General features: G+C 49.1%; 1 protein-coding gene across 1 annotated transcript in view; it reads right to left on the reverse strand.

The window, feature by feature from the left end:
* Positions 1–547: 547 nt before the first annotated feature.
* The window catches only part of CFAP221 (cilia and flagella associated protein 221), a 77,226-nt gene continuing 65,411 nt past the window's right edge, over positions 548–12,362 (reverse strand). The window contains exons 20-23 of the mRNA XM_082631121.1: positions 11,336–11,494; positions 9,873–9,964; positions 2,971–3,063; positions 548–796 (exon numbers count right to left, since the gene is read on the reverse strand). Coding sequence (XP_082487247.1) covers positions 697–796; positions 2,971–3,063; positions 9,873–9,964; positions 11,336–11,494 — 444 coding nt within the window. The 3' untranslated portion in view covers positions 548–696. The remainder of the gene's footprint in view (positions 797–2,970; positions 3,064–9,872; positions 9,965–11,335; positions 11,495–12,362) is intronic.

Here is a 12,362-nt window from a genome sequence, read left to right on the forward strand (position 1 = left end):
ACACCCCCTGCAGTGGAAGCGCGGAGTCTGAACCACTGGACCTCCAAGGAAGTCCCAAAAAAGACTTTTTTTTTTTTAAAGAGAAAAAGAATTCTAAAAAGGATAACTAGAATTTCAAACTTACAAACCATATGAACTCTGGTGGTTATTTACTTTACCAAAGTATTCTTCAAAACCAATTCTTGAAGGGTGACGGTTTGCTCGGCTAGTTGGCCCCTGAGGGAGAGGCAAAGAGAAGAATTCGCGCGTGCCAAGCAAGTTCACATCAAGTAGCTGGAGAGGTGTCTTCGCACCAGCATCTCATTTAACCCTCACAACTGCCCAGTTACTGAAGATGAGCAGTGCAGCTGGCGGTGGCACGGGCGCTAAATGGGATGCTGCCCCGGGTCTTGCCAGGCTCCAGAGCCTGGGCCTCTTACACTGCATAAAGCTCATTCAGCTACTCATAAGAAACAAACACAGCTCTGAAATCACACGATAAGCAAATGGGAATTGCTGGACTCTGTTCTAAAGGTTTATTTGCCAACAACATTTGAGGGAGCGTCGCTATGCATAAAATACACATCTAAACATCTGAAGCATTGGAAACGTGCCCCTTTTGACACGTTCTTAGATCCAAACAGCACGGCAGTTCTGTGCGTCCTGCAGGATGAACTTTATCCTGGCTGCCTCTTCCTAAGCCATCAAAGCATCCACTTACTTCTCCTTCTTGGTGTCCTTGTAGTCCAACATAGGGAATTCCACCTCCATCATTTCTGGAGTCAGCGTGATGTCTATACTCTGCTCACAGAGCTCGCTGAAAAGGAATAAAATCGAGAAATATTGTCGTCATTTAAGCGTTATGCAATTCCTTCAACATTCCTCCCACCTACTCTTCTGGAATCTACGTTAAGAAAAAGCATAAGGCTGACAAATAGCTTTCTACCAACCCACAGTAGTGGGAATGGTTATTTATAAGCAGAGAATAAAAAGCGGTTTAGAAATGCGGTTACAGAATTCATATTCTCTTCAGGTGCACGTGGAACATTTACCAATATTGACCATATCTTGGACCATAAGGAGAGCATGAATATTTCAAAAGATTGAAATCATTCAGAGAATGTTCTATGGCCACGTGGAATTCGAATAGAAATCAAGAGCAAAGAAGAGTAAAAAAATCCACGACTGCTTTATAAATGAAACAGTATATTTCTAAATAATCTATGGGTGAGAGAAGACATCACAGGGACTGAGGTTATTTTTATCTTGGGCTCCGCGATCCCCTAGAGCAGGGGTCAGCAAACTTTTCCTGTAAAGGCCTCTGCGGGTCGTAGGGTCTCTTTTACAACTACTCAGCTCTGCTGTTGCAGCATGAAAGGAATCATGGAAAAATACATACATGAATGAGTGTGGCTGTATTTCAATAAAATGGTTTGCAAAAGCAGGTGGCAGGCCGGATTCGGCTGTTTGTGGACCCCTGGCCTTGGGCTTGGGTGTTGGATGGTTACAGCTGGGTCCCTGCACGTGTGGGTTCCGGCTCCACGAAGCAGAGAGAGGGAGGGTGCAGGAGCCCACTCCATCCTGGTCCTGCCCTCGGGAGGAGATCTCACGTCTGCTCCTGTCCCTCTGGCAGAGGCCCAGTGACATGGATGACGTAGCTGCAGGGGAGGCTGGGACGATGAGCCGGTTTCCACACAAGTCTATTTCTTTAGAAGAGGGGACCATTTTTTTGAGAGAGGCCGTCTCTGCTACACTCAGAGAAATGCTCCCAAGACCAACGAAGGCTTCAAAATTTAGAATTAGAAGCAGGAACCCTCTGCTGACAGCGATACGTAAACAGAGGTGGGCAGAGCAGTTTTCTGTTGGGAAAACACTGTGAAAACCGCGGAGTCGCTCGGATCCGTGAGCTTCGCTGAGCAGCGGCTCCGGGCCAGCCTCGCGTGAAGCCGGTGCTGTGCGGGGAGCGCCTTCCCGTTAGGCTTTCCTCACCCCCAAGAGTGGAAAATAACAAGACCTTGTTGCGGGTGAGCGACGCATTTGCCTGACGCCCATTTAGTGATCAGTAGATGTCGCTCACCCCACCTCCTCCTCGTCGTCCTGGGTGACAATCCCTGAGAAGCAGGTGCTACTATTCCCATTTCAGAGATGAGGGCACTGAGCCCCGGGGGTCCGCGCATCAGTGCTGAATGGGGGAGGGGCCTGCCGAGCGTCTCCCCAGCTGCCCCAGGCGCTGACCCTCAAGTAACCGTGTGTCACCCCCGCCCGCCCGGCTGCAGTGTCCTCAGGAAACGGCCTGGTGCTCCGGGGTTTGAGTGGCGGACACTTAACCTCCCTGTTCACACCTAGGTTCCAAGCTTCAGGCGCTCAAGTATCACACTTGTGTGTGGGCAGGTCTCACGGAAACCGACACACGCCTCGGATATTCAGGACTTCACTCACTGATTGTCTACAGGGAAAAGTGGTCGAGTGGGCACAGCCACAGGAGATTCAAGGATGCATTCCCACCGGATGTTGGATGCTCATCAGTAAAATCAAGTTTAAGCAGCTTAGTTTGGGGCTGATATTTCTTTTTATGTTTTTCCTTTTTGTTTGTTTGTTTTCGCTCTTTTAAAATTTCCTTTGTTTTTCTCGTTTTCCTCTTTTTTGTTTATCTGGGGGCGCTCTATTTCTTTACGCCCCTCCAAACCCCACCCACCCTTCGAGTACTAACCCCAGTCCACGCGACTCTGCAGCCTTGGAAGCCCACTCAGCTCCCCCTCCGCTCGCCCCTCCCCTGAGCGCCTGCAGCACGGAAAGGTCAGCCAGTGTGAGACCTTAGACTGTTCTCCACCACGAATCCAGCATCCTATCTAGTTGGGCATGTGGCTGGGTGTTAGCTGTGTCTCGGCTGGGGTGCAAGCTCGGGCACTGGGGGCTCCTTGGAAATCTCTCAGAGCACCGGGACTGTTTCTGGAAAATAGACAAGACGAGAGACCAAAAGGAAAAGAGTACCGTTCGATGGTCTCCATCCTGTCTTCTTCTGGTAAGGCATCAAGGACAGCAGGGACGTCTATAGGAAGCATGGCTACGTTGAAGGAATTGCAGCTGTGGAAACATCACACATTTACACAATGTCCTAAAGCGCTTTTCTTTCCACCACTGGTGTTTTACACTATCGTTCTTCCCTCCTCCGTTCCTGCAAACCCACTCATGTCTCCCTAGAGGTAAAGGCGGGGCTGCCATAGGTACCAGTCAAACCCAAGAGAATGGGGCCAAAGAAGACTCTTCCCGGTGTTACTGTAAATCAACTATACTTCAGGTTTGAGAAAGACATTTCCCAGAGTTTAGAAACAGAACTGTCAATCTTGTGGTGTCTCAACTTACACTATTTCCTGGGGGTCGGGCTGGCGTGGGGCAGTTAGTTCGCTTTTTTTGCTCTTAATATTTTTTCCCACGCTTATACTCTTCCTTAGCTGTTTATTCAGTATCAAACCTCCTCCCCACCCCCTTATATATTGTTTGGTATCATGATTTTACAGCTTCATATACGAATTACTGGGTGTTGAGGGCATTAAAAGAATTGAGATGGGGAGAAAAGACATTTTTTTTTTTTTTTTTTTTTTTTTGCTGTACGCGGGCCTCTCACTGCTGTGGCCTCTCCCGTTGCGGAGCACAGGCTCCGGACACACAGGCTCCGCGGCCATGGCTCGCGGGCCCAGCCGCTCCGCGGCATGTGGGATCCTCCGGGACCGGGGCACGAACCCGTGTCCCCCGCATCGGCAGGCGGACTCCCAACCACTGCGCCACCAGGGAAGCCCACATTTTGTTATTTTTAAAGTCGGCGGCAGACTTCTGTTTCAAGTTGGTGGAGCAACACTCACCTTTCAAAAAAATTTCCCTTTTGTGTCAACTCCTTCTTAACCTGCCTCTCAAATGATATTAGAGGAATAAAAGCTGAACCCACAACAGCAAAGAGAATAGGAAAAGAGTCACAAATGGATAAACTTTTAAAATAATTTTCTGGAATAAGTTTCTAGAAGCTGAGAGGAGTGTTGTCTCATAGAAGAGAGTAAAGAATGACCCACGGCAGGACACTGACCTCCTCGCAGGCTCTAGAAAGGCTGCAGGTGGAGGGTAAGGCAGGCGGCAGGAACGGAAAACCAGGAGGTTTATTGAAGCCTCCTTGGTGTGTGCAGATACATCTTGGAGATAAGTTTCTTCTCCTTGTTTAATAAGCAAAAATGCTGGTTTATTAAAGTGGGTATAGGTGAAGCAATTCTGAAACTATTTTTGACGTTCTATAAAACTGAGGGAGTGAATGTGTTAGGAGACCGGGGGTTCTCACAGAGGAAAGAAGAGACGGACAACTATGGAACGGGGAAAAGCAAGCAGCAACTCCATGAATGTGGACTGGGATTACGAGCACCGGTGTGGATTCATGATGTCTAAAATGGGTATAGGTGTGTATATGTGTGCATACGTGCACATGGACATGTGCATATGTGTGTAGATGTATGTGGTCATGTATTTTTGTATGAATGTGTACATACGTGTGTATGTGTGTGCATATATATGTATGCATTTCCCCACGTACACACTCTGGCTTGTCTGCTGAGGAGGCCAGGAGACGAGCCCCCCCCCCCGCTCCACCCGCAGTAACGATATGTGCACCAGGAACCCAGATTTTGGTCTCTAACACCATTCCTCACTGAAAAGGCACCTGGCCTCCACCACCCAGAGATTAGTCCTATTTACTGACTTGTTGACAGAGAATGCAGGTTCTAACGGACAATCCCACTGAGACCTCAGAACGCGTGTAGCCGAGAGGAGGGTGGGAGAAGGTGGAAGCCTGGACCACTCCCCAGGGGCCAGGGTGGTCTGGAAGACAGAACGGCAACAACCAAGGGTTTTTCATGAGACCAAACTTACCTAATTTTAAAATTCTGAGACCATGTCCTGCTTACTTTTCCATGTGTTAATATGTTCCTCTGGAATTGAAAGGGTGGTGGCAGTGGACGGAGGTTGGGTGTTTTGTTTTGCTTTGTTTTGTTTCATGCCTTTCTTGGAAAAGTAAAACGCCAAAAACTCTAAGTCAATTCCTAAGATTCTTCTGGAAATTTTAGTTGTCTATAAAACCCCAAACTCTGGGCACCACTGGATTAGACGACTTCTTTGTCGCTACTTAGATTGCATGGAAGTCACAGAGACTCAGTAAATTCTCTCTGAATATTTATTAACGAGCAGAGAACCCAAGTGAGCTGTTTTGATCATTACGAATGCAAAAATGACTTGGAGTGAATAAACATTAACTAAGGATACTGTGTGGTTTAACAGCAACTCTCAGGGGCAGAAATACAGGGGAAATAGCAGCTAAGAAATAGGTAATCTATTCCAGAAAAATGACTGCAGACTTGAAGTATCATTAGCAGATGTGTAGGAAGTTTAAAAAGGAATAATATTATAATTCTGTAACTCTTTTAGAAATAAAAACATTATCTAGGGTCTTACATCATAGAAATCCGTGATAAAGAAATGAAGAATCCTCTCCTGATTTTATAATCTGTGGTGCAATTATGGTTTATTATGAAACAAATTGGCCAACAGAGCACTTGGGCACAGAAGCTGGAGGTAACAAGTCCTAGGTGGGGAGTTTTCTTGTTTAATTCACATTTAATTCACGTTTAGTTCATGGTTAGTTCAAGCCCAAGGTGACTGCATTCTGAGTGCCTTTTGAAAGAACAGCCTCGGGAGATTTTTCCAAGAACATTGCTTTGGAAAAAAAAACAGGATTTTTTTTCTTAATTCCTGAGACCGGTGCTTGCTGACAGCTGGTGGACCCCGGTGTGTCCACTGCCTACCGTGCTCAATGTGCGTATTCAGTCTCTGGACGGTACCCACACCCAGCTGTGTTTGGTCTACTGATGACTGCGGTCCGTTCGGAAGTGCCCTCACCCCACAGCAGAATGAGGCCGTGTGTCTAGCTGGTGGCGGGTCCTCGCCGTACGGCGGCAGCAGAGTCACCGCAAGGTGTAGTGGGTGGGGGAGGGCAGAAGCGGGAAGGGTTACTACGGATGGCGCTAGACGCACCACTTGAGTCCTTACGACGCACGTGGCCCGTGAGGACCCCTTCACCGTCCCCGTTTCACAGACGAGGAAATGATTGCTCAACGGGCTCCAGTAATAGGTAACTGTGGCCCAGGGACACAGAGTGGGTGACAGGGCTAGCGGGTTACGAGGCAGGTCTCTCAGACACCAAAGCATTCCTTCTCCCTACAAGGTCACTGTTCCACCCAGCCCTTGATTCTGGAGTTTTCAGATTTTAGAAATAGGCTAATGTTACCAAACACAATTTCGTGTGCCTGACGCACAGCAAGGCCAAGCAACCCGAAACGTCGGAGTCTGGAGCAGAGAAAGGCTCAGGGCCAGCAAGGAGACGAGGTGGCTTGTGCCCCAAAAACCCAGAACTGCCTAGTGGTTTTCAGGCAGGTGTTTTTAAAGGCGAAATTTGGGGTGAGGGCTGCAGGGTGTGTGACCGTCTTCTGTCTGGCTGGTGGGGAGGTACAGACCCCTTCCCATGTCCTCTGCCATGGCTCCTCTCTGAGGTGTACCCAGATAACAGTATCTGATGCACACTCCTCAGTTGTCTTACAGATGCCGAAACCCCTGTCAAGCGGAAGAAGTTAACTACTTGATGACCATGAGCACGTAGCCCCCAGACCTGAGGACTGACGATGAGACACCACCCTGTAACCTCACCACCGACCAATCAGAGAATTGTGCATGAGCTGGTCACGCACCCTGCGACACCCCTCCCTCACCTGGCCTTTAAAAATGCTTCCCTGGAAGCCATCGGGGAGTTGGGGCTTCCTGAGCTTTGACTGTCCCTGTCTCTTTGCTTGGCGCCTGCAACAAACGCTGCACCGGCCTCCACCACAGTCTCCCGGTGTCAGTAGATTGGCTTTGCTGGGCACAGGCGAGTGGACCCAAGTGTGGTTCAGTAACATGAACTCACAGAAAAGGGACTCATATTTTCGAGCCCCTACCATGGGCCAAATCTTGGCCTCATGTTAATCTCCAGGCAGAGCGGGGGCAGCTGAGAAGCGCTGAGGAAATAACCCGCAGGGAACAGCAGGTGGACAAGCCTAGATTCTGCTTCATTCAGGAAGAGCTTTTTGGCTGGCAGTGCAGGAGGAAGTAAAGGTAAGTGTTCCAGGGTCACAAACTGGATTTCAACGACCTCCTCAAATACCCGGGGAGGGGCAGGTGACAGGTGGTACATACGGGGTGGGTGCACACCGGGGTGAGCCTTCCTACCTCTGCTAAAACGAAAATGTCGAGGCTCAGCGGGGTCTTCGCAGCAAGTCCGGTCGGCTTGTGCTCTGCATGAGAGGACTGGGCCCAGAGAGCTGGCCGCGGAGCGTGGCCGGGGTCACCCAGCTCCGGGAGGCTGCGGGCCGTCCTGGTGACGGGGAGGAGCCGGGACACGCTGGTGGGAGTCGAGGGTGCGAGTCCCTGCCGACCCTGGTTGGTGGCAGTGCTCTGGCAGAGCTGAGCGCTCCTGGGCCGTGGCAGGGCTCTGCCCCTTGGGCTGGGCCTCACCCTGGACCGGAGGATTTGAACAGAAGGTCGCCATTGGTGATCATTGGGTTGGGACACCAGTCACATTTGCTCACCAGTGACTCGTTTCACTACGTTTTATAAGGACAATGGGCCAAAGAAGCAAACTCCAGGGCTCAGGAGCAGGTCACTGACCAGGCCGTGTCTTAAAGCAAAGGCATCAGTCTACTTGTTTGAGACCTTAGGGCTCTGAAGAGGTGTTAAATGAGCAAACTAGCAAAAATGTGCTTACTCTAAATTTCCTCCTCCTTTGGTCTAACAATATTCTCAGCTACCTGCTCGGTCTCTGTGTGATGACAGCTGCAGGTCCGCCCGGTGAACGGCCGGGCTGGGGCATGGAGAGAGGTGGAGCCTTTGGGAGTGGATATGGAGGGTGTGGACGATTAATCTTGGCAACTCTAAAATGTTAAAAATGGACCATGACTATTTCGGCTGAATTATATGGATTGGTTGTCTGCTTTTATTGAAGTATGGCCAACTAGCCACCTGTCACATTGACTTTTTTAAAGTATATCTCAAGAGCTACCATATGATCCGGCAATCCCACTCCTGGGCGTGTATCTGAATAAAACTCTTATTCGAAAAGATACATGCATCCCTATATTCATAGCAACACTATTTACAATAGCCAAGACATGGAAGCAACCTAAGCGTCCATTGACAGATGAATGGATAAAGAAGATGTGGTACATATACACAATGATTCCATTACTCAGCCATAAAAAGAAACGAAATTGAGTTATTTGTAGTGAGGTGGATAGACCTAGAGCCTGTCATACAGAGTGAAGTAAGTCAGAAAGAGAAAAACAAATACTGTATGCTAACACATATATATAGAATCTAAAAAAAAAATGGTCATGAAGAACCTAGGGGCAGGACAGGAATAAAGATGCAGACATAGAGAATGGACTTGAGGACACGGGGAGGGGGAAGGGTAAGCTGGGACAAGGTGAGAGAGTGGCATGGACATATATACACTACCAAACATAAGGTAGATAGACAGTGGGAAGCAGCCGCACAGCACAGGGAGATCAGCTCGGTGCTTTGTGACCTCCTAGAGGGGTGGGATAGGGAGGGTGGGAGGGAGGGAGACGCAAGAGGGAAGAGATGTGGGGATACATGTATATGTATAACTGATTCACTTTGTTATAAAGCAGAAACGAACATACCATTGTAAAACAATTATACTCCAATAAAGATGTAAAAAAAGAAAAAAAAAGGTCATGAAGAACCTAGGGGCAAGACGGGAGTAAAGACACAGACCTACTAGAGAATGGACTTGAGGATGTGGGGAGGGGGAAGGGTAAGCTGTGACAAAGTGAGAGAGTTTCATGGACATATATACACTACCAAACGTAAAATAGGTAGCTAGTGGGAAGCAGCTGCAGAGCACAGGGAGATCAGCTCGGTGCTTTGTGACCACCTAGAGGGGTGGGATAGGGAGGGTGGGAGGGAGGGAGACGCAAGAGGGAAGAGATGTGGGGATACATGTATATGTATAACTGATTCACTTTGTTATAAAGCAGAAACGAACACACCATTGTAAAGCAATTATACTCCAATAAAGATGTTTAAAAAAAAAGATGCGGTACATATATACAACGGCATATTACTTAGCCATAAAAAAGAACAAAATAATGCCATTTGCAGCAACATGGATGGACCTAGAGACTATCATACTAAGTGAAGTAAGTCAGAAAGAGAAAGACAAATGTCATATGATATCACTTATATGTGGAATCTAAAAAAATGATACTAATGAACTTATTTACAAAACAGAAATAGACTCACAGACATAGAAAGCAAACTTGTGGTTACCAGGGGGGAGAGGGGGTGGAGGAAGTGGGTGGGGATGAATCAGGAGTTTGGGATCAACAGATACACACCACTAATTTATATAAAGCAAACAACAAGGGCCTACTGCATAGCACAGGGAACTATATTCGATATATTGTAATAACTTATTAAGGAAGAGAATGTAAAAAAGAATATATGTATATATACATATATATACACACACACATAACTGAGTCACTTTGCTGTACATCCGAAACTAACATAACATTGTAAATCAACTATATTTCAATAAAAGTTAAAAAAATAAAGTGTATCTCAATTAAGAGGAAGTCAAGATATGACTTCATACACGCCATCACATTCCTCTGGCTAGCAGACTTCCCTCACGACGCACTACACGTGTGCTGTGACATACTACTGGCAGGTGACCTCTGGGGCTGCAGCTTCTGCACTCTGCGGGGCACACACACCTCTGTGAGGCGACGGGGAGCTGGGCTTACCGCTGCGTCATCTCTGTCTTAGAGGTTTCGGGCAGGGACGAGAGGACCGGGCACTGGAAACTCTTCCAGGTCATCACTCCAGGAATGACATCCTGTAACAGAGCCGGCACAGGGGGACCACGTGTAAAGTTCAGGAAGGACTTCCGTTTCATTCAACTGAATATTTTTCAATCCAAGCTGAGCTCCAAAATGTATCATTTCATTAAGTTTAGTAGAACTTTTCTGAGGCTAAAAAAGACAACTGTTCCAGCAACTGCTGCAACAAGGCGACAGGCATTAACGCAGGGAGGACGGACAGGCTCCCACCCCTGACTTATGAGGCACAGGAGCAACGGTCCTGGTGGTGGAGGACAGGCCTGGCCTTTCCATCCGTTTTGACTACTGTGCATGTGAGGCTAACGCAACATTCAGAGGATGGGTCGCTTCATAAGAGGGCTTTCCAGGCAGGGCTAAGTGCGCGCAAAGGCGTGGAAGATGCGAGGAGGGTGCTGTCAGGAGAGCATCGAGTGCAGGGCGGGTGACGGGGGTGACAGGAAATGAGGCTGGAGAGGCCGGCTGGTCGTGAAGGGCCTCGTGGGCCAAGCTAGTGAGCCTGGAGCTGCTGCCAGGGGCAGCAGGGACCACGGAGGGTTTCCAAACTGGAAAACGACTGGATCGGATTTGTGTGGAAGGAAGGCTTCTCAGGAGGGTGACGGTGCGCTGCTGGGGCCCTGGGGCGCAGGACAGGGAGTCACGTGGCGCGTGAGGCCGGCCGGTGGGATCCAGGGAGGGCCCGGGGGCGGCTGGCTGCGGGGCTGGGGAAGAGGCAGCGAGCAAGGAGCACGAGGATCAGGCTGGAGTCCTAGAACCAAGAGGCAGGAAGGTGAGGCGGGAAGAGGCGTGAGGTGGAGCTGGCGGGGGCGGGGCTGAGACAGCGACCCACCTAAGTGAGGGTTTCATCCCGAGCGGAGGGTGAGGGCCACCCCAGGAGGTGCCTGAGGGCTGAGGTCAGGTTGGTTATTTGGGGGAAGAAGGAGATCTCGGGGGCCTCTTCCTCACTGTGCATTTGTCACATCACCACCTCGCCCATTATGACGTTTCTGTCCTTGCTGGGGACCAAACAAAGAGGGGGGTCAGGCCACGGGGTTACGGCTGCCACGTGACTGCTTTTCCATGGTTGCAGTGGGGATAAGATGATATTAGGCATGACCTTCAAGGGAAAAAGAGACTAAGAATGTTGAAAAGGGGGCAACGTGAAGCCTGGGAGCTGGGTACGGGCGGACGGGGACGGTGCTGAGTCCCCACCTGCCCCCCCTCAGGGCTAGGGCGTGACAGGCTCCACAGCGCCACGGTTACCGTCCTTGTCCTGCAGCTGTGGCGGCAAACCCTCTATTCCTAGGTTCCAGAGGTGACCCTCCCTCCTTGTCCCCTGCCCGTCCCCGCAGCCCAGGGCCAGCTCTGCCGCTGAGCCGGGATGGCTTTACCGTGTGATGGAGAAACTGCTTCTGGGTTAGGGGGATGCTGGAGCTGCAGTGGGACTCCTTGGTGAACTTGTACTTGGGGTGGGTGCACAGATGGTAATCGATCGAGGTTTCTGCGTAGGTCAGCGGGTGCTTCACGGCAAATAACCCTGGGCTGGGGTTCTGCGGGAGAGACAAAAACGGGGTCTCCTTTGTTGACCTGTTTCCTCCTCTGCCACAGCACAGGCGTCAGCTAAGGCTCCCTTCGGCCCCCCCGGCACGCGCGCTCTGACCCCACCTCTGTCAGCCTATCTGGGAAAGAGAAGCAGGAGAGCAGAGGTGGCTTCAGATGGGCAGTGGTCACGGTCATTCACAAATGTCACTTTTCCGGTTGACGCGCTTCATTACGTACCACGCGGATTCACTGAGCTCCCATGGAAACGAGTACAAATGAAACTGCAGCTTAAACAGCTTAAAGTATTTGTTTCTAAATTTGATCAACTAGGGGGATTTATTAAATAAGGAAACTGGTTTTAAAAAGCAATGAACTTCTGGTTTTGGAAACAAACAACAGCTTCTAAAAAGTAACTTTAAAGAGAAGACAAAGGAGAGGGTGGCATGTGATACATCAGGAAACATCAGCATTTAACATTGTTTTGGTGATGTTTTTAATTCAGGAAGGCTCCATTTGGATGAAGTATCTGGCTTTAAGGGAGTTCCTGTTTTTTACTAATTTTCCAGCAGAACTAATGGAGGCACAGAGCAATTATATCAAAATATACAAAAATGTGGAGGCTTTTAATGTTCCTTCTGGGGCCTAACAAAAACCCAGCTCTTGTCCCAAACAACATAGCTTTTAGCTCCCTTGTGGTTGTTTAATTGCAGATGTTTAGGAACCACTAAGTTGAGATTCTGTTCTTTTTGTTTGAATAATTAAAAAAATTTTTTAAAAAAACCCACAGAACTCCACACGACTGACGGGAACCCAGCCTCACTGCCAAGAAACAAATGTCCCCAACAACTTGAAGGAGACGTGAGAGCACCCAGAGGA

The sequence above is a fragment of the Mesoplodon mirus genome (assembly GCF_964341445.2).
Source record: "Mesoplodon mirus genome assembly, chromosome: 8".
Classification (NCBI taxonomy): Eukaryota; Metazoa; Chordata; class Mammalia; order Artiodactyla; family Ziphiidae; genus Mesoplodon; species Mesoplodon mirus.